A 27,128-nucleotide genomic window follows, 5' to 3' on the forward strand; every position below is an offset into this window, starting at 1 on the left:
TGGACAGTCTGTGGTGCAACGTGGCGTTGGTGGATGGAGCGAGACATGATGTCCCAGATGTGTTCAATCGGATTCAGGTCTGGGGAACGGGCGGGCCGGTCCATAGCTTCAATGCCTTCATCTTGCAGGAACTGCTGACACACTCTAGCCACATGAGGTCTAGCATTGTCCTGCATTAGGAGGAACCCAGGGCCAACCGCACCAGCATATGATCTCACAAGGGGTCTGAGGATCTCATCTCGGTACCTAATGGCAGTCAGGCTACCTCTGGCGAGCACATGGAGGGCTGTGCGGAACGCCAAAGAAATGCCACCCCACACCATTACTGACCCACTGCCAAACCGGTCATGCTGAAGGATGATGCTCTGTCACGTCTGTCACATGTGCTCAGTGTGAATCTGCTTTCATCTGTGAAGATCAAAGGGCGCCAGTGGCGAATTTGAAAATCCTGGTGTTCTCTGGCAAATGCCAAGCGTCCTGCACGGTGTTGGGCTGTGAGCACAACCCCCATCTGGGGACGTCGGGCCCTCATACCATCCTCATGGAGTCGGTTTCTAACCGTTTGTGCAGACACATGCACATTTGTGACCTACTGGAGGTAATTTTGCAGGGCTCTGGCAGCTCCTCCTGTTCCTCCTTGCACAAAGGCAGAGGTAGCGGTCCTGCTGCTGGGTTGTTGCCCTCCTACGGCCTCCTCCACATCTCCTGGTGTACCGGCCTGTCTCCTGGTAGCGCCTCCAGCCTCTGGACACTACGCTGACAGACACAGCAAACCTTCTTGCCACAGATTGCATTGATGTGCCATCCTGGATGAGCTGCACTACCTGAGCCACTTGTGTGGGTTGTAGAGTCCGTCTCCTGCTACCACGAGTGTGAAAGCACCACCAACATTCAAAAGTGACCAGAACATCAGCCAGAAAGCAGAAAGGTACTGAGAAGTGGTCTGTGGTCCCACCTGCAGAACCACTCCTTTATTGAGTGTGTCTTGCTAATCGCCAGTAATTTCCACCTGTTGTCTGTTCCATTTACACAACAGCTGTGAAACTGATTGTCAGTGCTGCTTCCTAAGTGGACAGTTTGATTTCACAGAAGTTTGATTTACTTAGAGTTATATTGTGTTGTTTAAGTGTTCCCTTTATTTTTTTGAGCAGTATATATATATATACATATATATATATATATATATATATATATATATATAGAGAGAGAGAGAGAGAGAGAGAGAGAGAGAGAGACAGAGAGAGAGAGAGAGGTTTAAGGTGACAAACCTCTTTATCAAACATTGATAATTAAAGAACCGAAAGCGGTTCTTCTTTAATGTTGCTCATTTGTTATTACAATCTATTCGAACATTCCAAAATGCATGCAGTTGAATGCAAACAGTCGAAATGCACGTCACATGTCCAGCAAGCATGTTTTAAAACATCTGCTGAAGCTAAAACGGAAAAAGAAAGAGTGTGCTTATGAATCATAGAGGCCTTGATAAAAAAATGCTTTAGGCAGAGATTAATAATAACGGAACAAAGCTGGGCCACTGCACGGATCATATGGAGCAGTGCTAGGAAGAGGGAAATGCGTGGTTATGTCATCCACTCACCTGGAGGCACGACTACACACCTTCCTTTGTGTACACTTGAGAACATAATGGCCATCGAGTTCACATACTCAGAGTATTTTTGGTGCGCGAGGCACTCAATATTCTATGTCTTATCTTTATATATGAGGTGGGGAACTCCGGTCTTGGAAGACTGGATTCCTGGATTCACAGTTTTGTGATTTTCCTGCTCAGCTGTGCTTAATTGAACTAATTAGCTCATCGTCAGGGTTAGGAAGATCACTCAACTCTGCTGGTTTCTGGCTCATGGTTTCCAAATCCGTTGTGGCCATTCTCCACTACGGAAATAGAAAAGAAAACAATTGATATATTTTTAATAAATACAATCATATAAAATATTTTTCCCAGTAACTGTCTTGTCAGACTAATCAACACAGTGTTGGCCTGAAACACTGTAACAATATTGAGCTACAAGCAAGCACTGACAGGTGAAAGGGGAGGGGTGAGAACCCGTAGCTGTGAAAACTCCACACGTCTCTACTGAGATAAAACAGAGTACACAACTATAGCTTTCCTCATATCAAATAATCTTAGATAGATAGCTAGATAGATAGATAGATAGATAGATAGATAGATAGATAGATAGATAGATAGATAGATAGATAGATAGATAGACCGACCCACAAACAGACACATAGAAAGAAAGAAAGAAAGAAAGAAAGAAAGAAAGAAAGAAAGAAAGAAAGAAAGAAAGAAAGAAAGAAAGAAAGAAAGAAAGAAAGAAAGAAAGATAAAGTATAACTTTTCTATTAAGTATTTTCTATTAGCTGGACACAAAGACACAAGTTAAAGTGCAAGACGCCGCTCATTTGTCAAATGGTGTTGAGTTCATTTCTGGCTGATTCCAGGTTGTTCAGCTGTTCTTCTGTCACAGCTGCCGCCTGAAAAGCTGCTCAGTGGTGACGACAGTTTGGGAATTTAGGGACGCTTAAGCCATTTTAACATGTTTACTAATTACTCTTCTACAAACAGAAAACAGGTCCGACTCTGAAGATGAGACAACACTAAATTCCCAAACTGTCGTCACCGCTGAGCAGCTTTTCAGTCGGCAGCTGTGACAGAAGAACAGCTGAACAACCTGGAATCAGCCAGAAATGAACCCAACACCATTCGCCAAACTAAACGGGCTGTAAGAAGCTTTACAGACCGGCTGGAACAAAACAACATTAATACTGATCTGGACAAACTGACCAAACTGAGCTGAACCTGATATTGCAGCTGTTTTCTGGCTCAGTCTGTTCCTCCAAAGGCGGGGCTTATAGCAGACTGAGCAACGAGTGGGCGGAGCTCGTTACTCTGACGTAGCACCAAGCTGCTCGTTAAGGAGCTATAATTAGGAGGAAGGAACTGAACATTAAAACATATTAAAGCCGCGTTCACAGCCAGTTTATTCATTTCTTACTGTATTTATTTAACTGCTGTATTAAAGCAGTAGAGCACTCGAGGAGGGAGTTATCACCAATAACATCACGGCTGTGATGATCTGAGGCATCTATTGCTTAAGTGGCTAATGTAGCTCAGGCAAAAGAAATACTTCTTGACTTATGTTGGAAACTGGCTATAGTGCACATTATCTATGGAGTTAAAATCTCAGAATAAACGCAGAATTTAATTAAAACATTTTTAATGTGATCATGCAGGATCTTTTTTTTCTAGTCAGATCTCTATGAACCCAGTAAATGCTTCCTAGATCAGCAGTCTTACTGAAACCCTCGATACGTATGGGCAGAAAGTAGGTGACCTGATTCCTGTGAAATGGGGGAGTTTACCCCTGACACTATGCGAAATGGGGGCACAACAGAATGTTGTTCATTAGTTTGTGTCTGAATGAAGTGGAAGAAACGGCTCAAACACTATCGGCCAAACTCATGTAGAGAGAAATGCGATTTCTGTTTTAAGGGGCTTTCAAATAAGCCTACCCTTATAAACAGTTCATGGATGGTTTAACATGCATTAATTTATGGATATTGTTTAGGTCTTAAAGACCTAAAAAGAATTAATAAGCAACATATAAACAACACATAAATAAAAATAGCCTAACAGTGAACTCACGTTCATTTATACTGTCAAACCTCAGATTTTGATGTTTACTGATCTTACTTTGTCTTTTTTATAAGTTAACATTAAATCTGTCAGCTTCATCACAGAGTCATATTCATCAGACATAATAGCTCACTTTTGCCCTTTTCACTGATGTGTTAAAACTGCTTATTAATGCTTAATTAGGTGTTTATGACCATTGTCCAACTATTTTTAAACCACCTGTAAGCCCTTTAAAATGGTACTCTTATTTTAAATAGGTACCCATTTTAGTAAGCCACATATTCACTGTTAAAAAAACAGTGCATAGGCTCAAAAAGAAGGTCTGGGTCAATGTTTAAGTCTCAAATGCAAAATCGTCATATATACTGATGAAGATATGATGACAATAGTAGACCATTCATTTACATCTTCACTGAGTTTTTCATCTGATTCATCCCCTCGGGGAAGGGGTCCGAAGCACAAGTGATGTACATTTAAATATTTCCACCAAATCTTATGTCCAAAGTTCTTTGTGTGGTTTTTCTCCACAATGCATAACTTGCCATATATGGTTCCTTAAGGAACATTTAAGAAAATGGTCAGATGAAGAAGGTGAATTGTTACAAAGTCTTTTTGAGTATAAAACAATGCAATGTGTTTCCTTTCTACCAGCTTAGACGTCCCTATCTCTGCATTATATGTGTCTGTGGAAGAACACTGGAATACCATGTCTCACGGAACACTGGTCAGTAAAGTGCTCTTGATGTTTGTCTGCAGGAAACTATGGTGAGAGTGGAATGGAAGCCTTCAAAGACATGGCAGCTAAAGAAGGCATCTGCATTGCGCATTCAGATAAAATCTACAGCAATGCTGGGGAACAGAGCTTCGACCGGCTGCTGGAGAAGCTGCGCAGCCACCTGCCCAAAGCTCGTGTGGTGGCGTGCTTCTGCGAGGGCATGACCGTGCGAGGCATCCTCATGGCCATGAGACGGCGCCGTCTGGTGGGCGAGTTCCTTTTGGTGGGCAGGTAACTCGCTTCAATCATTCAATTCAAAAATTCTGTAGTTAATCTACACTCAGTGACATGCCAATTCATTTAGAGTGGTTTGATGAAACTTCTTAACCAGGGTCTTGTAGTCTAAGATGTCTAAGAAGATCTAGTTTTTTACTATCTAAAACTATCAGGGTCTTCTGAGGTATGTTATGTTGACGATGGTAAAATAGGGGTAAATATGAAAAAATACATTGTTGAGACATATTTTTGCCTCAGAATGTACCTCTCTGCTATAAATGTACAGGGTGGTTCAAAAAGATTCATCCAATTCCTTTACAACTGTGAGGCGTCTAGGAACCAATCACAATCCAATTGTAAGAGGGGGTCTTAGAGTTTCTGACTGGCTCTGAGAGGAGATGAGACCCCTGAGCAGAAAGCATTCTGTGGTCTCCACGTAAATAAGAGTGAATCCGTCAGAACTGTGCAGTGTGATTTGTGGGCAGTGAAGCTCAGAGCGTTCGGCGCTGGTTCCACAGCACTGGATGATCTCCGAAATCCCACTGAAAGAGCCATGAGTGCAGTGATGCCCGACACGCCCAGTCCAGTGCGGGATGAGTTTGACTGTGGAGTTGATGTTGTCTGAGCAGCTGGAGGAGGTTCAGACTGAGACCTTGTACAATTACATAATAAACTTTATGCTCCTTAAACAATTTACAGTTTACTACATTGATCTGTAATGATTTACAAGTGAAATAAATCATTTAGAATTCAGATTAATCTTTTTGAATCACCCTGTATTTTAAAAATATGTTGTAAAGCAAAATTTGTCACAAAACAATGGTAAAAAATGTCATTATACTGAAAAAACTGACAGGTCTGAGTAATGAATTCTCTCTACTGCAGTGATGATTGATGACAGTCACCACTGTTAAAGCTGCAATAAGATATTCAGACTTCTAGCAGTAACTTTAGCTACCTGCCGTCCTGAGGTTGACCAGTGAAAAGATGAAGAATTGATGCAGTTCCATTATAAGCAGGCGTTCACCTTTTAGATGCCTTGCTCTGCCTATTGGTCTTGACCTGCTGTGTGTGCATATATGGTTGAAATAAGAAAGGAAATATAGTTATATCGTCTTTTCTCACCCAGAAGAATTGCATAAAAGATTGGCTGTCATCATCAGCATCATCGTCATCATCACCACGGTCATCAGCATCAGCATCATCATCATCACCATCATCACCATCATCGTCATCATCATCATCATAGTCATCATCACCACCATAATCACCATCATCATCGTCATCACCATCAGCATCATCACCACCATCATCATCATCATCACCACCACCATCATCATCATCATCATCATCATCACCACCATCATCACCACCACCATCATCATCGTCATCATCATCACCATCATCATCATCGTCATCATCATAGTCATCATAGTCATCATCACCACCATCATCGTCATCATCATCATAGTCATCATCACCACCATCATCACCAGCATCATCGTCATCACCATCACCATCATCACCACCATCATCATCGTCATGATCATCATCATCAGTCATCATCACCATCATCATCATCACCACCATCATCATCGTCATCATCATCACCACCATCATCATCATCATCACCATCATCACCACCACCATCATCATCATCACCACCACCACCATCATCATCGTCATCATCATCACCACCATCACCACCATCATCATCATCATAGTCATCATCACCACCATCATCATTGTCATCACCATCATCACCACCACCATCATCATCATCATCGTCATCATCATCATCGTCATCATCACCACCATCATCATCACCATCACCATCAGCATCAACATCAACATCATCATCATTTACATTTACATCATCATCGTCATCATCATCATTTTTAGTCTCCATCTCTGCATTCAAACACTTTATTATGGATGTTTTTGACACACTGATGAATCATTGATTTTATCTACTCTACTTTTCTACAGTGCACCATTTTGAGTATAGCAGTGCACCGAGATACAGGAAATGGTTCAGTTCTCCTTTTTTTCCATTCTTTCTCTGCTTTTGTCTCTTTTCTGGCTTGTTCAAGGTCACCCCCCCAACACCCCCCCCCCCCCCCCCAAGGTTTTTCCACTGCTACTTGTGATAAATCAGGTTAGATGAAAAGCTAATTACAGGAAAAGGTATAATGTTTTTTTGTTCATTGTAATGAAATCTAAAACTAGCCTTTAATAAACTACAAATAATATAAGCAACACCTAGTAGAAAAGAAACTGTGGGAGATTATCGATCCATTAAATGAGCAACAAATCCCTCCCAGCACATCCTGTGGAAAGAGAATTTGCCCAGGAGCTTCTATCCTGAAAGATATGATGTGCTATTCATAGTGTCATAAAGCATGGGCTTATTCTTATTCTTCTCCTTTTAATTTCCCCCAGTGTGACATCTAAATGACCTATTATTAGGTCCAACCCCATTTCAGGATTGGCTGTTCTATTAACATTGTGGGTATTACAGGAGTCGTGTAACTTTAACCAGGAGTAATGCCAAATTTCAATTGTTGCCACTGTTATGAAGTGTTGATAATCTACAGCGTCTAAAACGTACAAGACCCAAGATATTCTAACCTGCACTGGCAAGTGCAAAAAACAACATATGCATAATGTCATTCATATATGATTGACGCAATATTTCTTATTAGTTAAATGGCCATTCTGACCTAAAACTAAAAATTAATATATTATTTTTAATGTTTTGCCATTGTTTACAGCTCAGCCTCACCAGTTTGAAAGAATACACAACTGTATATCAATTTCAACTTTTTGATCAGCAATGTCACTACAATACCCAGCATGCATTAGGGAAATGCATTGCACAACCAATCCCTGTAGTGTCAGAAGTCCTGATTGCTAGTGCAGCCAAGAGTACAAGATAGCATTAACATAACTTTTAACTGAGTAGTTTACAATAAAACTGTAAAAAAAAACAATTCACTTCATTTACTTAACCATTCTGAGGAAGAAAGGGTGTGAATAAGTCTGTGGTTTAAGAACACGTCATTAATCTGAAGTAGACTTTACCTCAGGACCTTTCCCAGGAACAAATTTCAGAAAAGATTGAAGATAAGATATCGGTGAATGAGGCCCGCTGATTCTTTCTTTCAAGTTCTTATCTTTTCAGACAGAAAAGTAAAGCCAAACTGAGACACTGACCTACTTGCTCATTGTTTGAGTGATCCACCGTCCCTGTGATGACTTGAAAACAGTTACAACGGATATCTACCATAAGATATTCAGTTTCCTAGCAGCAGCGTTAACTATCTGCCCTCCTTCTGCATTTAACAGCTAAAAAAGATAACATTTCAAAACAGTCCACCGGTGATAGGCTATCAAAGGTTCCTCCCACCTTCAAGATACATCATCAGAACGGAACGGTGTTGTCCCAGTCTTTAAAATCCAACGCTCTAGATGACTGCAGCTCCACTGCAGGTTGTGAGGGAGCATGTTTGTGACAGACGTAGCGATGGTTACATTTTTTAGTTTGGCATCTCTTTTATAGAAAGTGTTGTATTTTACATTCTAGATGTATTCATGTGGTATTCGACTGGCTGATTGTAGGACATTTTAGGACATTCATTTGACTGGGCCATTGTAGGACAGTATAGGACATTCATTTTACTGTGCCATTGTAGGACATTCATTTCACTGGGCCATTGTAGGACATTATAGAACATTGACTTGACTGGGCCATTGTAGGACATTATAGGGCATTCATTTGACTGGGCCATTGTAGGACATTATAGGACATTCATTTGACTGGGCCATTGTAGGACAATATAGGACATTCATTTGACTGGGCCATTGTAGGACAATATAGGACATTCATTTGACTGGGCCACTGTAGGACATTATAGAACATTCATTTGACTGGGCCATTGTAGGACAATATAGGATTCATTTGACTGGGCCATTGTAAGACATTGAGACATTGATTTGACTGGGCCACTGTAGGACATTATAGGACATTCATTTGACTGGGCCACTGTAGGACATTTTGGTACATTCATTTGACTGGGCCACTGTAGGACATTATAGTACATTCATTTGACTGGGCCACTGTAGGACATTATAGTACATTCATTTGACTGGGCTAAACTCTGGTTTCACATATATTTAGCAGGACAGTGATACAATTTATGTTGTTTTTTCTGAGTGCATAACTCAAGGATACATATTTACTAAGTGAAACATATAGGAATCACAGCCCATGAAATGTGCAGCCCCGGCATTTATAGTGAATATAAGTGACAGAACACATTAACATAAACCTAAATAAAACTATGTTTAGCACACAGTTGCATTTTCTTTGAAATCAATAACCATCGCAAGTCCTGACAGAAGTATCTTTTTATACATAGTTCCTCATTTTAGGTGCCAAACATTAATTGAATAACCAAACGACATTGAATAAACTGTCATTGTTACATACTTGGTTGTAAATCGTTTAGAAATGGGGTCTACCTGATGTCTGTGTCCCATAGATATCTTCATTTGCTGGATATCTTCACCTGGGTGATGTTCTGCCAGGCGTGTAATGCAGCCATGTTCAGTTCCTGAAGGCTTTTTACCCTCAGTCCTGTCTTCAGCAAGTCTAATGCATGCCTAGTAGGGTTCAGGTCAGGTGACTTGGCCAGTCAAGAACATTACACGTTTTGTCCTTGAAAAACTCAGTGGATTTGACAATGTTTTGGGTCACTGTTCTGCTTTCAGATGAAGCACAATCCACCAAGGTATTCAGTTGGATCTCAGCATTTCAGGTGCTTTAGTACTCTTCAGAATTCATTCCTCTGCTGCCATTAGCTGCCACAACATCAATAAAGACCAATGAGGTTTTCTGCTCAGCGGGATTTCCTTTTCTCTTCATGCTTTCAGCTCCATCACTGTGGTCCAGATTCATTTTCATCTCACTGGTCTGCAACACTTTCTGCCTGAGCTCTACAGGCTTTTTAATATAAAACAGCAACCTGGGGCTTGATTTGTTTGTTTTTATGATAAGAAGGACACGCGGATGTTTTCTTATCTTGATGGTGTTTTTCATTGACACATCTGGGCCCACATCCAGGAGAGTGCTTAGATATGTTTGGTGATTTATCATCATTGTTGAAAGTACTGTTTGGTCATTCTCTCCTGTCCTACAGGTGTTGCATGATCTGCCAGAGCTGTTATTAGTTCAACAAACAGTTGAGATTGACACACTTGTTTTGGCTGAGCATGTGAATGGAGTATGTAAATTCAACTGAACTTCACAGTCATAATCAACTTCATAGTGAACTTCACAGCTTTCATTTAAGAAAGATACACTGATCAGGCATAAAATTATGACCACCTCCTTGTTTCTACACTCATTGTCCACTTTATCAGCTCCATTTACTGTATAGCTGCTCTCTGTAGTTCTACAGTTACAGACTGTAGTCCATCTGTTTCTCTGATACTCTGTTACCCTGTTCTTCAGTGGTCAGGACCCCCATGGACCCTCACAGAGCAGGTACTATTTGGGTGGTGGATCATTCTCAGCACTGCAGTAACACTCATATCGTGGTGGTATGTTATATGCAGTGCTGCTGGAGTTTTTAAACACCTCAGTGTCGCTGCTGGACTGAGAATAGTCCACCAACCAAAATATCCAGCCAACAGTGTCCTGTGGGCAGCATCCTGTGACCACTGATGAAGGACTAGAGGACGACCAACACAAACTGTGCAGCAGCAGATGAGCTGTCGTCTCTGACTTCACATCTACAAGGTGGACTGACAAGGTAGGAGTGTCTAATAGAGTGGACAGTGAGTGGACACAGTGTTTAAAAACTCCAGCAGCAGCACTGCAGTGTCTGATCCACTCAGACCAGCGCAACACACACTAAAACACCCACCACCATGTCAGTCTTACTGCCGTGCTGAAAATGATCCACCACCCAAATAGTACCTGCTCTGTGAGGGTCCATGGGGGTCCTGACCACTGAAGAACAGGGTAACAGAGTATCAGAGAAACAGATGGACTACAGTCTGTTACTGTAGAACTACAGAGTGCAGCTATACAGTAAGTGGAGCTGATAAGATGGACAGTGAGTGTAGAAACAAGGAGGTGGTCAGAATGTTCTGCCTGATCGGTGTAGATTTTAGAGTCCACTGCTCTCATTGGCTCTCTTAATAGAGAGTGCAGGGTAATACTGCGTTCACATGTTGTTGAAAATACCATTGTGCTGGAATGCGACCGACAATGGCATCGAAAAATGAAAATGTTGCTATGGTGACAGTATTATTGGCAAAAATGGCTGATAGATGACAGCTTTAGCAACATTGATTCCTCATTTAAGATAAAAAAGGTAGGAGGACACTGTAATCCAGGACTTCAGCACTGAGATGCTCCCATAAAAACATCATCTGGTTTATTCCACCGCAGTCCGAGGCAACAGTTGGGAAAACTGAACTCTTGATGGACTATTACACTTACCATGGGAACATTGCCACTAGCAATGATGGAATTTTACATAACACCTCCTTTGAAAACAGTAGAAGATCTGGTTTATTGTTGTCCTCTATCAGCAGGTTAACACAGCATCAGGGCTGTGGTCAGCAGATGTTAGAGAGCCAGACACAGTCACTAAATATGAGCATGTGCCACCCAAGCATGTCATTACGTAGCAATCTTTCTATTTCTTCAAAAGCTTGTAATTCGCTTTGTAAGTAGCTTATGTTGACCAGTGTGCCACATTCAGGATATTCTCTTGACCTTTGTCTTGCCCTGCATCTCTTTATGTGCTCTGATTTATATTTCCTCCTATTTTTCCTATTGTTATCCTTTACCCTTTTCTTTTCAGCCAAACTCACACTTACAGTGCTGTCCAAACGTCACTTTTAATTTCCAGAAAGCCAAAAGAAAATAAGTTAAAACGGGACTTCTAACAAATCTGCAAGACCTGGTAGACCCCCCCCCCCCCCCCCCCCCCATCAGATAAACAGAACTTTGATCTTTGAGAGAGAGGAGAAAACCAAGCTGCTTCAGATCTGAAAACACCCACTGGTGTTTCTGTCCATCCTTCCACTGTGAGAAGACCACTCAGTGCTGTGGGTCTGAAAGGACGTGTAGCTGTCAAAAAGCCCTTACTGAGAAAAGAAAATGGACAAATAAGCAGAAAATTTGCAAATCAAACCAAGAAGCCACAAAAACTTTTCTATTAAGTATGTTTTCTGATTGTTGTCTGATGGTGAAACATCACTAACCTTCCCTCATTGGCTGTTTTGAATGGAAATTAAACGAATGAAGGGTAACTTTGGCATAGTGCTGTACATCCAGTCACAGTGCTTCCCATCTGGGACAGAGGACCAGACTAAGGGATCAGAGAAACATAAGGGCTGCTTAGACAAGGATACACCCGAAAATGGGGTATGAAAACACACACAGGTGGAAACCACCAGTAAGCAGGCCTAGAGAGGAGACACTGGAGAGGGTGGAGCAAGAACAGGGAAACTGTGACCACCTTATATGTATTTTAGGGATATGAGGAATTCTGCATATCGCTGCTGTCAGAACAAAACCTTGTATCTCCATTTTTGTCATTTTTCAGTTTTTGATCTAATTTGAAAAGGACTGTTGTCCTTTACATTGTGTACAGATTTCATGAAGAATGGACCAAAAGAAACATCCCAAAACGGCTTGGAAAGATGTCTGGTTCCATTGACTTACACTGAAAGTAATGTAGGTTTTTCCCTTCTCCTGTAAAGTTATAATTTTGGAGATACTAGGTTTTCTTCTGAAAACAACGCTGTATTTTTCTATTTATTCAGAACTTCAGTTCAAAACAGTGAGTAGGCCTACTAAGCGTGCACCCAGAGAGCTGTTTGGTTCCTAAGCAAACACTCATTGTGTTATTTAGGAATGTTCCCTAAATCCCAGCAGAGCAGCGCTATCCCAGCTGGAAACCTGAATTGGTGAAAACGAAAGAGTTCTTGTCGATGTTTACCGTCAGTGACGCAGCAGCAAGCGGTCATAGCGTTAAACGTAAGCACACTCTGTCTGCCTCCTTATTCAGATCTGCTTTTGCTTCCTACTCAAAATATGTCATACGAGTGTGGGAGAGGAGAAATATGCATCTCGCTCATGTGGAGCTGGTCCCCAGGCTCTCAGTGTGTCGGAGAGGAAGAGGAGTGTGATGTCTCTGATCTCACAGCCTTTAATGCTGTCAAACTCCTCATATACATACACACATGCAGGTGTCTGTAGAGTGCAGGCCTCAGCGGAGCGAGAGAGGAGCTTATTTTCCCCAAACAGGTTAAAAAAGCCTTGGAAGGGGAACAGGGAGATTTTTATAATCCGGTCATGGGAGTAAGGGAAAGTCTTTTGGCTAGATTTCACAACACGTACCTTCTGGAGACTGAGGGTTTTAGCCCAGAATATGTCATTGGACAGATTCACATCTATTCACTTCAAATAAAGCTGACAAAAGGGCTCCTTAAGGGGGGAATTTCACAGATATTTCCAGTTTTCTGCTCTGTTTGGTCGTTGAAATCAAAACAAAGTCAGTCAGAGTGGTTTGATGTGGCAGTAGTGAATTGTAGAGAAACCTACCAACTCTGACTTCTTCACAGTGGGGGTGATAGGAACCTGGGGTCCTGATGTCTACAGCACAAATATAACCATTTTATTTAGATAAGATAAGATAGTAGGGGTGATATAGTGGGGGCACTGGTTCAGTACAGCAGCAGAGATAAATAAGTGGACATGAAGTGCCGTTGCAGTGATTGTCTAACTGGAGTTTAAGAGTCTCACGGCTTCAGGGAAGAAGCTGTTCCTCAGTCTGGTTGTTTTACTCTTAATGCTTTGCAACAAAAGTGTGTGTGCTGGAAGAGTGAGGTCCTTCATGATGCCACTCGTACCAGCACAACACACACTAACACACCACCACCACATCAGTGTTACTACAGTGCGGAGAATGATCCACCACCCACATAGTACCTGCTCTGTGAGGGTCCATGGGGGTCCTGACCACTGAAGAACAGGGTAACAGAGTATCAGAGAAACAGATGGACTACAGTCTGTAACTGTAGAACTACAGAGTGCAGCTATACAGTAAGTGGAGCTGATAAAGTGGACAGTGAGTGTACTTAATGAAGTGGCCAGTTGGTGTACATTTAGTGAACATGACAACAAATAATAAAACAATTTTTCCCACCACTGAGGGAATTCTTCTAATGGTGTGCCGCTCAGGCACGTCATGCATACAGGGCAAAAAGGGAGCGGCACTGTAGCCATGCCTGCTGCAATGTTTATTTATGATTTTTTTTTTTTTTAAAAAAGGTTGTCTATTTCAGAAAATGGTGCCATGGATGGCATGATGAGCCTCCAGGCAGCCTGGCTGGTCTTAGCAAGGCAGCATGCATTGCATGTGTGTGTGTGTGTGTGTGTGTGTGTAACACCAGTGTGTGATCAGTGACAGGAAACAAATGTGTCTGAGCTGCTGCCCCCGTTTCCCGCGGCATGTTGGGATGAGGCAGTGGGAGAGAAGTGTAAAACATGGCTAGAAAAGCAGAGCACCTGCTGGATCAGACAAAACACCCAACACTCCCCTCAGTGCTGCAAGAGCCTGACGTCCAGAAGCTGAGGGCAGCGTGATGTGGACCACAGTACACTCTCACTGGAGATTCTCTCAGTTTTTGTGTAATAATCAATGTTAATCAGGTGGATCGGGAAAGTTAGCCAACTAGCTACCAAGAGTTACTGTGATTTTTTAACGGAGAAAATTCTTAGATTGGTGTGTTTCTTTGGCCTCTTGTGCACCCATCTTGCAGTCTCTGAGAAACCTTCGTTCGGAGGGCCATGTGGCCCCAACACTTCACCCTACCCCTCTGCCTCAACAGGAATCGGGACACCCCACCCCTAGACGTGAATGCGCAAAACAGAGGCGAAGGGCTGAAATGGAACTGGGCTTTAGTTAGAAAAAAATAAAAACAAATAGAGCCCGTAAAAGTTATGACACGTTTTATATTTTATGTTTCACTTTTTCCGATATATTAAAGTCATAAATGAACAGAATGAACAGAAATTGTGCAGAACTTTGCAGAAAAAGGTCGTATTTAAGTTTGTTTTTTAGATACAGGATTAACTCATTTCCATTAGAAAATCAACAAAGCAAGTAATTTGACCAGGGGGGGTTCAGACTTTTGAATATGACTGCGTATGGATGGTGTATCTGATAAAATGAGTATGAGTATTTTGCATGGTGTTGATGTTGTTTTACACCCTTATACTTCTCCAGTTATATTAGGCCAATAAACACACGCTGTGCTCATTATTTGCAAGTTGTAACGTGGAGCGAGGAGCTGGACGCACGTGCTGAGATAAGCGAGATTTATTAAGGGCAAATCCAAAACGAGGGTCATAACGGTCCGATGTGAGATGGCCAACACGGACAGATCGGGAGGGGCAGACACGACAGACAAACCAGAACAAGCTGAGCAGAACAGAACAAACAGAACATCCAACACAGCAGATAACAGTTCAGACAAACAGCATCAGTACAACCAACAACACAGACAGAGATTCAAACAAAGCAAACAAAGACAAGGGGCAAACAAACACAGGGCTTAAATACACATGGAAAACGAGGGACAGGTGGAAAACAGGTGGAGACAATCAGGGGCAGAGTCATGAAACAAGGGGGCTAAACCAAAACAAACACATGTGGGCTAAACCAAATCAACACGAACACATGGACAGGCCTGGGAGGGGCCAATCGTGACATAAGTTGACTCGGTTTTAAAATGTTTCTGAAACTTTCAAAAGAACTCAGTGTTTACGCATCAACGGCACCACTATTTTAGGGTGGTCAACATCGCTGCTGCGCTACATTCAGTACCATTAAAGAACGGCAGTCTAAGAAAGATACTGTCCAAAATTAGACTATTTAAAGAATATTGCTCTCAGTAAGCAGGATAGGATTAAGTAACGGAGGGAACGCAGTGATCCACGCTCATGTCTGTGTGGTGTTTATGTGTAGATGTGGTCGTGTGGTTGGTGAAGCTCAGAGAACCTGCTGATGTGGTTGTTTTTCCTCTGGTTTTATATTAAGCTTATTTCATGTAATGGTCTATTCAGAGGGTCTGAACTTTATGTAGTAGTTAATTATTTACAGTGATGGTTAAAGCTTTGTAGGCAAGTTATAGCATTCCTTAATCCATGTAGATATTCCCAAAAGTTTAACATTAGCACTTCCTTACACAAAGCTGGTTAGCTTCTTATCTGCCAGCTTCTTGTTTGAATTTTCCCGTTCCACCTTAAATAGTGCAGCTTCAGGCACCAGTGACTGTTGAGCGACTGCTGCACCATTTAAAGCGGAATGGGAAAATTCGGGACAATGTAAACAAGAAGTTGGCGAATTGGAAGCCGACTTCAGCTCCGTCCTTCTTACCATGTTTTGGGGGGGGTTATTTTATTTTGATGTGTATTAATATTAGAAGTGATTCACTCATTGACGGCTTTGCTGATGTCTGAGTTTGTGTTTTTACTTGTGCTAAACTCGGTTTTTAACGTCTGGCTCAGACAGAATACTTTCCAGCTGGTCCGGACGGATAATTATCATGATCTGTCATTAAAGAAAGCCTAGATTAATCTGTCTGGGGGTTATAACAAAAGAGAATTGGTGAAAATGGGTTGAGTAAAGAGGAAGTGGTGGCCGATTTAATCCCGAAACTCTTCGTCTCTCAATACAAGTGAGTTTGTTCACAAGCGGATCTTGACCTCTCCAACATGGCGGACGCGCAGACGTATTGCCTTAGAGAAGAACAGGCAATGCGGCATCTCGGTATGTCCATGTGCAGCACAGTTTGGAGGTTTCCCATCTCAAACACATCCTCTTAGCCTGGCAATTAACAGATACGTGTGATCATGTGTGTTGGAGCAGGGAACTCACCAAACTCACCCCTGGTGTAGTGCACTGCTGTTCAACCCTGCTGTCATGAAAAAACCAGCATCTCTCTTAAATACAGTTTCTCTGTTGAGCTCATTAGTTCCTGTTTAGCTCTCGCTGTAATGATGGTGCTAGTAATTACCCAGAATGAGTGCGAGGGAGCGTGATTTGCCAAGTTCAGCTCTCTCTCCAACTACAACAATAGTTAATGGGAAAAAAAGGCTTGATAACAGCTCCCGATTTAGAACCATGAAAAACAGCCATGTTCAAGTAGCTCAATTTTACAACCCACTGAATTTCAATTATTCACTAATGAGCGGTTTACTTCTGCTGCCGTGCTTCGAGCCATCTGTCTGGGAATCAGGGAGGGAATGGTGTATGGTATTGGCTGTAGATCCACCACTGATAGGAGCTAATCAAAATCAAATTACAGGATAATGTTACCCAGCGTGCCGTCTAATGACTTATGCTTGATTCGTTTTGGTGGAGTTAGTTCAGGAACACACTGGATGAATAAATGTGCGCTCAGCAAGTGTGGGAATTCTTGCCTATTGAAATCTAAGATTTCAAAAAGCCAGATACGAAATGAAAGATCCCCGTGCTCCTGTTAACCGTTCAATCTTTTTTTTTTTCCTTTCTTAATCTGCGGGACTTGGCTAAACGCGCTGAAGTGGCTTGGCTCCTGTGCAGGGTCTTTTTATAACAGCATCGGTAGCAGTGGGACGTTATGAAGGAGGCCGACCCGGCGGGGTCAGTGTGTGGGCTTTCTTCTCTGTGCTGCAATGATTCAAACTCCCGCTAACACTGCCCTCGCCGCTTTCTCTCCCATCGCTTTTGGCTCCAAGGACTAGTTATGAAAGCCTCTCCTTCCCTACCGAGGGAACACAAACGATACAAAGGCCTCCCACACGCCGAGTTGTGTAATGCCAGCACTGCAAGGTTAGGAAGTGTTCGAACAGATTGAACACTAAATAGTGTGTGCGTGTAGGGGGTTGGGGGGGGGTTTGGGGGGGTTGGGGGGGGGTGGTGTTTGTTTTCATACTTTCTCAGTATATAGACATCCTGCTTATAAAGGAAAACCAGAGGAAAACAAGGTCTTGTCAGGACAGACAGAATGAGCCGGGTAAAAATGTTATGCATGCAGTGTATACAGCGGTCCCACATATACACATATACTGTTATACGTACTTGTTTACAGTGCATGTAGACATTTCAGTTTTTTGGGAAATATTAAATGATTAAAAATAAGAATAATAATAAGGTTGTCCATCACATATTTTCTTAACGCTTTGTCTCAGCATCTTAAAATAATCACTTACTTTCTCAATCTTTCCTTCACGTTGAAATGACTTACTATGCCAATATTAAGAAAAAAAAAACTTTTTAGAAAGTAATAACTCATTATTTCAACATAGTATATTCATATTAAGTGTCTCTTATAACTGTGTAGTTACATGTGAACAACAAATCCAACAACAACGTAACTACTAATGATTTCGGTCCTGTTACAGATGACAGAAGTGCGCCTTATGTAATTACACGTGGGTAAATTTCGCCTCATGTAGTTCCACACGTGCGTCTTGATAGTTGTAACAGCCTATTCTCGTTGTGTAATTATGCAAGTTTAATAAGAAAAGTACATATGTAATTACACGGGAACAGCGGTTTTCAGAATTTTTTTTTCCCAGCAGTAAAAGGAAGTATTTAATAATGTACATTAAGACATTAGTAACACTGTACCTGCCAGCTTTACTCATATTTAGCCGGCGCTGAGACACTGTAACCAGTTTCAGCTTTAAACATTTATAGCATTTTATCCAGAGCAACTTACAATTTGATCATTTTACACAGGAAGGTGAAGGTGGTGTTAGGAGTCTTGCCCAAGGACTCTTACTGGTGTAGTGTGTTTGCCCTGGTGGGGATTGAACCCCAGTTTACAGCGTAGAAGGCAGAGGTGTTACCCACTACACTAACCAACCACTCAAGCTTTAAACTAGTCTGTATTTGAAAGTGTAACGTTAACACTACAGTGCTGCTGCATATTCATGTGTTCATACACAGTTATTAGGACACTTAATATAAATACAAACTGTGCAGCAGCAGATCAGCTGTCGTCTCTGACTTTACATCTACAAGGTGGACCGACCAGGGAGGAGTGTCTAATAGAGTGGACAGTGAGTGGACACAGTGTTTAAAAACTCCAGCAGCACTGCTGTGTCTGATCTACTCGTACCAGCACAACACACGCTAAACACACCACCACCCCGTCAGCGTTACTACAGTGCTGAGAATGATCCACCACCCAAATAGTACCTGCTCTGTGAGGGTCCTTGGGGGTCCTGACCACTGAAGAACAGGGTAACAGAGTATCAGAGAAACAGATGGACTACAGTCTGTAACTGTAGAACTACAGAGTGCAGCTATACAGTAAGTGGAGCTGATAAAGTGGACAGTGAGTGTAGAAACAAGGAGGTGGTCATGATGTTATGGCTGATGAGTGTACATTACACATGTAGTACACATTATACTTTGACGTCTTTTGCTAAAAGCATAAACACAACCATCTGTGTGGTATTTGTAGTGTGTGTGTGTGTGTGTGTGTGTGTGTGTGTGTGTGTGTGTGTGTGTGTGTGTGTGTGTGTGTGAGAGAGAAGCACATGCACAAAATTATTAGCTCTAAAAGCTGAGTGAAGCTCCGATGGTGGGGGTGGAATATTGTACTGCTCAGGTGTGTAATTGGTTACAGTAATAGATGATGCAAGCTGATGTAAGCTGGATGTCTGTTTGAAGCTAAATTCTGATGCAGGAATCCCAGAAAATGTCAGCCCGTTTATGCAGATTAACCCTTTAAACACCCGGCGCTCGCCAGTTCATTCCTTACATCTACTACTTCAAAATAACTGCCAATGTGCCTTGTTGTCCATAAGGTTTCTGAATAAAAGGACTTGGAATGTATAACCTCATTTTCGAAAAAGTTGGGACACTGTGCAAAATGTAAAGGAAAACAAAATGCAATGACGTGCAAAATTTTTTTTTAAATGCCCATTTTAAATTTGATGCCAACAGCACATTCCAGAAAAGTTAGGAGGGGGGAAACAAAAGGCTGGTAAAGCTGCGTAATGCTAAAAAAACTTAAAAATTTAAATTGGCAACAGGTCATATTGCAGAAGTAAAGATGAGGAGGGGTTCACCACTCTATGGAAGACTACACTGGCAAATAGAGCAACAATCCAAGAATAACGTCCTTCAACGTAAAACAGCAAAGAACTTTTTCTTTTCCATCATCTACGGTACATCATAACATTACTAGATTCAGAGAATCTGGAGAAATATCTGTATCCAAGGGACAAAGCCAAAAAACAATATTTGCTGGCTGTGATCTTTGGGTCCTCAGGCAGCACTCCATTAAAAACACATGATTCTGTAGTGGAAATCACTGCATGGATCTAGAAATGCTGCCACCTTCTCTGGGCCAGTTCATAAGCCAGTATTCCTGATGGTATAGGGGAGCATTAGTGCACATGGCATGGGTGATGTGCACATCTGTGAAGGCACCACTAATGTTGAACGATATATACGTTTTGGTAGCATATGCTGCCATCCAGTTGGTGTCTGTTTTTTCATGGAAAGCCTTGATTATTTCAGCAAGATAACGCCAAACCAGATTCTGCATGTATTACAGCAGCATTGCTCCATATTAAAAGAGTCCGGGTGCAAAACCGGCCTGCCTGCAGTCCAGACCCAACTTTTTTGGAACTTGTTGTTGGCATCAAATTCAAATTGGGCAAATGAAATCTCTTAGACAAGTATGTTGTTTTTGTAGGATTTTCCTTTAAATATATGGTTGACATGATTTGCATATCATTGCATCCTGTTTTTATATACATTATGTGCAGCATCCCAGCTTCTTTGGAAATGCGTTGTACATTATGCACTCAAAAATATTCCCTTCCAGTTATTGAAGCCAGCTATGTTAAGGTGCTCTCATTGCTGACACAAGCATCTAGTTTTGCATGCACAGCTTGTATAATGACTGAAGAAATGCATTGCTAATGAAATAGGGCATTCCAGAGGTGCCATACCTGAGCCTGAGGTCACCATGCCCAATGCCTATTGACCAGAGTTATAAAGCCTGGCTGTGAAGCTGTGAAACTGTGTTTTCAAGAGTGATGGAGCTCCATCCAATACATTCAGGATTAGTTGGAGTGGTATTTGTGATCCAGAGGTAATCATCCAACATCAGTAGCTGACTTCACTAATGCTATTGTTGCTGAATGCAATCCTTACAGCAATGTTCCAACATCTGGTGTGAAGTCTTCCGAGAAGTGTAGAGGATGAAAGGGAGGGCAAACCCCCTATTAATTCCCTTGAATTTAGAAGAAAACACTCAAAGAGCAGGTGTCCACAAACTTTAGGACATGTAATCAGTCTGGGATTTTAAAGGATTATATGGACCAGTCCAAGCTCGCCATACATACCTGACAGCTGTGCACATTAAGTGGCTCTCAAACAGTTTGGTTTATGGAAGAAATGTGTAAATTTGTGCTTTGGTGGGAATGAATCAGGGCATAGGAATAAAATTCATTTTTTTCCCATCACATTTGAGGGCTTGATTGTGTTGGTTGAAAGCTGGGGTAAGAGTAACAGCTGCAGTGCAGTGAATACTTTGGTGTGGAGGATGCGGGCATCTCTGACAGTTGTCGTTGTGGACAATAGTGTCCATGAATGTATCTATGTCCTGAAGGTTGTCTTTTTGATATGACATTTGATATGACATTTGATATGATTTTTGATATTTTAATGATCAATGCATTTTATAAATCAGATCCTACAGAGCATCAAACCACATGTTGGCAATCATAACATCCACTGAAATATGTAATTTAATCCATCTGTATCCTATTTTTCACAAGTACCTAAGAATAAAGTCGGTCACACCAGTGACTTCATCTAAAAGCTTCGATGTCTGATGACTGAAAGACGTGCTTTTCACCCTGCAACTTATAGTTGGAGCAGGCATTGCCCGATATTGGAGAAATACCTTACTGACACATTACTGTTCATCTTATACATTTATTACCATCCCCTTTCCTCTGCAGCGACGGCTGGGCTGACCGCTATGATGTAACAGACGGCTACCAGAGAGAAGCGGCTGGCGGCATCACCATCAAACTACAGTCTGCCTACGTGACCTGGTTCGATGACTACTACTTAAACCTGCAGCCAGACACAAATCAGCGTAACCCCTGGTTCCCTGAGTTCTGGCAGCACCGCTTCCAGTGCCGCCTCAAAGGCCACCCACAAGAGAACCCCAAATACAACCGCACCTGCACCAGTGAGTACAGCTCACACCTCACCTTGCAGTGCATTAAGTTCACTATAACTATTTCACATTAAATCAAATCACACACCTCCTAAGCCATTTAACCCTCTTGGGTCACTAAAACGTTTTTCATTACAAATGATGTTATTAGCATAACAGTTTGAGTGAAAAGTGCCAGTTTCCTAGTATTTGGCATGTCACTTCTGCTTTAATGACAGTGTGCCCCGGTGTACACTGTATACTGTCTAGAATAATTCTCAGATCAACAGTGCATCCATCCAGCCACATGAATTAAGCCAGGTCTTGGACTACAGTACACGTGAGCTGGAGTGAGTCCAGTGAACCGGAATGACGAGATTCACCACAACATATTTCTTTTTAGTCCAGGATTTGGCAAAACTGGCCCTAAACCGGTCTGTTTTACTTGGGACATTTTTAAATAAACCGTTTTAAACCCAAGGTAATACCTCCTACTTCTCTCTCTTTAGAAAAGGAGTCTCTCCGGCTGCACTACGCTCAGGACACTAAGATGGGCTTCGTCATCAATGCCATCTACAGCATGGCCTACGGCCTGCACGCCATGCAGAAATCACTGTGCCCTGGCTATAAGGGCCTGTGCGAGGCCATGAGACCCATCGACGGCCGCAAGCTCCTAGAGTTCCTCATGAGGACCAACTTCACTGGTGTATCCGGAGAGGTGGTGCTGTTTGATGAGAACGGGGACTCTCCTGGGAGGTAAGACTGAAAGCAGCTCATTCAGAGACCTGTAGATGTACTGGAATTCAGATCTGGGACTAAATCAACAACAAAGCCTGTTTTCATATTCAGCTGTGGCTGAAAGGCCTGGTCACTACAAGCACTTCTGTGCGTATACAGCTGTATGCAAAGGTTTCGGCACCCCTGGCCAAATGGCATATTTTGGTGATGTTTGAAGTGAAAAGAAGTAAACAACCTCTGCAGCAGTCTATTAAAAACTCGGCAAAAGGTTCATACACGGTTAGTTCAATGAATGAATAAATAGCTCCTTTGGTATATATTATAATGGGGTTTGGGTCCTACAATGCCTGTTTCTGGAGCATTTTCCCATTGAAACATACAGTAAAAATATATCATTTCCATTTAGAGATTTTCAGTCAATCAATAAATGCTTTAAATGTTCTGCACTGAGATAATTCAAGAAGCTTGACATTGCTACTTTAGATGAGGGGTTTCTGATTATTAATGCTTTGATTAAACAGCATGAATTTGTCCGTTCAAAACAGTATAATTGAGACTGAAAGCTCTCTGCTTCATTTTTTATTTATTTAATTTTTTTAAAATACAGATGATGCTTTTTCCATGGAGAGCAGGAGAGAAACAGTCAGGAAAAAAATCTGGCTCGTTGAATATTTAAAACCATCGCTGAACTGGTTTATAAAATAAGAGGTATAGATATTGAATAGAAATGTAACCAATATATATATATATATATATATATATAAAATGGCACTGTAACCAGTCATCAGATCCAGATGTGTGTGGATGAACGGAATAAGGTTGGTTTTATTCTCACCAGATGGAAGCACAGTCAGAATACAAGCATGTGTCAAAGGCAGGAGGTAAATCAGGATCACCAATGTGATCATAACAAGAGGCAACCAAGACAAAAGGAGCAGGCAGACGATGTGGTCAAAAGTCAGGAGAAAAGGTCTCCAACGCAAACAGCAAGAGGCCAAAGCAAAGGTAAACAAAATCACAGGCCGAAAAAACAGGCACAGGTCGTTTAACAGGAGAAATCAAGAAGAGAAACCGCTCAGTACGTTCAGCATGAACCAACATCTCCCAATGAGCGGAACTAAAGCCCAGGCTTTTAAACCATCTAACAGTCATGTGGTGCACAAACCACAGGTGCAGCATATCTATAATCTGGAGGTTGAGATCTCTGACAGGTCGGCATGACATCGTCATCAGTCATGTGATCCCCGTCAGGATTGTGATCCGAGTCAAAAGGAAGTTGCATGGTCACATGATCTCCCACAGGATTCTGGGTAATGCAGTCCATTTCAGCCTGTGAGTTAGGCACTTTGATTAAAACTGCTACTAACCAGCAACATAACACACCAAAATGCAAATAAGCTTTTTTCCTAACCAAACTGCTAAATTACATCTTTCGTCTTTTGATTTAGTCCAACACGTCCAGTGTCCATTTATTTTAATCATAGATGAGTTTAGATATTTTACAGCTTTTATTATTACATGTACATTATTAATTTAGATTTTTTATTACCTACCTAGCTTGTAATTAAGGACATTAGCCGGCCAGTGAGCTTAGAATTAGTCATTACCTTCCACTCAAGCTGCATTGGCCAACATTGTAATTGATCATGTTTCAAACTGAGCTTACTGATGGAAATTCTTAACAAAAAAACATGTGAATTTGCAAAAATATTGCAGGTTTGAGGAAATTAGAAATCAAACCACCGCTTTTCTTACCAGTTGTGAAGTTTTTTGGCTGCTTTCATGTTCCAATCACACCAACTGTGTTATCCTGCGTTACCATGGAGACTTGGTAGTGGAGACTTGGTGGGCAGACTTTGCTGCACCATCACTTTCTATTGGCTGAAAGTGCTGTGGGTTGAACATAAGGTGCATTTAACAGACACTTCTGGAAACAGCAAAACAACCACATAATCTTCCTTTGAATATAATTACTATAAGAAAATATAAGATTTTCGAAATCTGAGCAGGAATACATGCTCCTTCCCGAATTTTACTCCCAGAATGGGGTTCCTATGCATTCCAGACCCATGGATATCAAACACATTTTGCAGCCAGCTAGGTCTTTCTGTTCTGGTTTTAGGAATTAGGCCAGCTAAGATAACATTTACACCGCATGTTTAAAATCACTGCTGTTTAGAGGCTATGTTCACTTCCTTTAAATTAAATAATCAATAACATGCCATTTGGACAGTGTGCCCAAACTTTTGCATAGAACTGTGGATACTCAAAGAACCATTTAAAATGTATTGAAGGTTCTTTGTATGGTTAAATTAATCATCTTTATTATGCAAAGCGTGTTGTTTATGGTTCTTTAAAGAACCCAGAAAGTCCTCTTTATTTCAAAAACCAACAAATAATGTAATTTGGCCGTTGTGCCTAAACGTTGGCATACAACTGTATGTGTATGTAGAATTATACACTTCTTTTATAGACATATTGCCAAAAATATTCGCTCATCTGCCTTCACACACATATGAACTTGAGCGAGAACTGGGCAGAAACAAATGACACCTTTTGGGCAGTCGTGGGCTGGAGGTTAGGAAACCGGCCCTGTGACCAGAAGGTTGCTGGTTTGATCCCCAGAGCCGACAGTAAATGACTGAGGTATTCTTGAGCAAGACACCTAACCCCCAACTGCTCCCCAGGCACTGCGGAAAGGGCTGCCCACCACTCCAGGCAAGTGTGCTCACTGGTGTGTATGTGGTGTTTCACTGAATAGATGGGTTAAATGCGGAGGTGAAATATCCTCGTTGTGGAACTAAAAAGGGTCACTTAATCTTAATCCCATTCATAGGGTTTAATATGATGTCGGCCCACCCTTTGCAGCTATAACAGCTTTGAGTCTTCTGGGAAGGCTTTCCACAAGGGTTAGGAGAGTGTTTATGGGAATTTTTGACCGTTCTTCCAGAAACACATTTGTGAGGTCAGACACTGATGTTGGACGAGAAGGCCTGGCTCACAGTCTCCACTCTAATTCATCCCAAAGGGGTTCTATTGGGTTGAGGTCAGGACTCTGTGCAGGCCAGTCAAGTTCTTCCACACCAAACTGGCTCATCCACGTCTTTATGGACCTGCTTTGTGCATTGGTGCGCAGTCATGTTGGAACAGGAAGGGACCGTCCCCAAACTGTTCCCACAAAGTTGGGAGCGTGAAATTGTCCAAAATCTCTTGGTGCTGAAGCTTTAAGAGCTCCTTTCACTGGAACTAAGGGGCCGAGCCCAACTCCTGAAAAACACCCCCACACCATGATCCCCCCTCCACCAAACTTTACACTCGGCACAATGCAATCAGACAAGTACCGTCTCCTGGCAACCGCCAAAACCAGACTCGCCCATCGGATTTCCAGACGGAGAAGTGTGATTGGTCACTGTAGAGAACACGTCTCCACTGCTCTAGAGTCCAGTGGCGGCGCTTTACTCCACTGCATTCCACGCTTTGCATTGCGCTTGGTGATGTAAGGCTTGGATGCAGCTGATCGGCCATGGAAACCCATTCCATGAAGTTCTCTACGCTCTTCTTGAGCTGATCTGAAGGCCACATGAAGTTTGGAGGTCTGTAGTGATTGACTCTGCAGAAAGTCGGTGACCTCTGCGCACTATGCCCCTCAGCATCCGCTGACCACTCTGTCATTTTACGTGGCCGACCACTTCGTAGCTGAGTTGCTGTCGTTCCCAATCGCTTCCACTTTGTTATAATCCCACTGACAGTTGACTGTGGAATATTTAGTAGTGAGGAAATTTCACGACTGGACTTGCTGCACAGGTGGCGTCCGATCACGGTACCACGCTGGAATTCACTGAGCTCCTGAGAGCGACCCATTCTTTCACTAATGTCTGTAGAAGCAGTCTGCAGGCCTAGGGGCTCGGCTTTACACACCTGTGGCCATGGAAGTGATTGGAACACCTGAATTCAATGATGTGGACGGGTGAGTGAAGACTTTTGGCAATATAGTGCACATGTACTTACATGCATGTCATTGCTATAAGTAAGTTCATAGAAACAGTCCAGAACCACTCAGAATAGAATCAAATTACATGGATGTACATTGAAGAAACTGTTCTCCTCCTAGAGTTCTCCTGTTCTCCTCTCCTTTCAGAGACACGCCGTTTACTTATTGGTTCTTACAGTGACGATGCATTTAACATGGCCATGTTTGTGTGTGTGTGTGCTTTTAGATATGAGATCATGAACTTTAAACAGATGAGTGAGGAAGACTACAGCTACATCCATGTGGGCAGTTGGGATAACAGAGGGCTGAAGATGGACGATGAGGAGATTTGGGCCAACAGCAGCGCCATCATCCACTCCGTCTGCAGTGACCCCTGTGAGAAAGCTCAGATTAAGGTGAGAAAAGTTGTGATTGAAGGTGTAAATCTCTGACCTCACGATGATTCATTGCATTTTTAATCATGAAACGCTTTACTCAAGCATCTT

General features: G+C 42.1%; 1 protein-coding gene across 1 annotated transcript in view; it reads left to right on the forward strand.

Annotated features, from left to right (window-relative positions):
* grm5a (glutamate receptor, metabotropic 5a) overlaps window positions 1-27,128 on the forward strand; it is a 59,356-nt gene that overhangs the window by 11,836 nt on the left and 20,392 nt on the right. The window contains exons 3-6 of the mRNA XM_017691412.2: window positions 4,415-4,664; window positions 21,712-21,947; window positions 22,424-22,670; window positions 26,870-27,038. Of these exons, the coding sequence (XP_017546901.1) occupies window positions 4,415-4,664; window positions 21,712-21,947; window positions 22,424-22,670; window positions 26,870-27,038 (902 nt within the window). The remainder of the gene's footprint in view (window positions 1-4,414; window positions 4,665-21,711; window positions 21,948-22,423; window positions 22,671-26,869; window positions 27,039-27,128) is intronic.

The sequence above is a fragment of the Pygocentrus nattereri genome, chromosome 18, assembly GCF_015220715.1.
Source record: "Pygocentrus nattereri isolate fPygNat1 chromosome 18, fPygNat1.pri, whole genome shotgun sequence".
In the NCBI taxonomy this organism is placed as follows: Eukaryota; Metazoa; Chordata; class Actinopteri; order Characiformes; family Serrasalmidae; genus Pygocentrus; species Pygocentrus nattereri.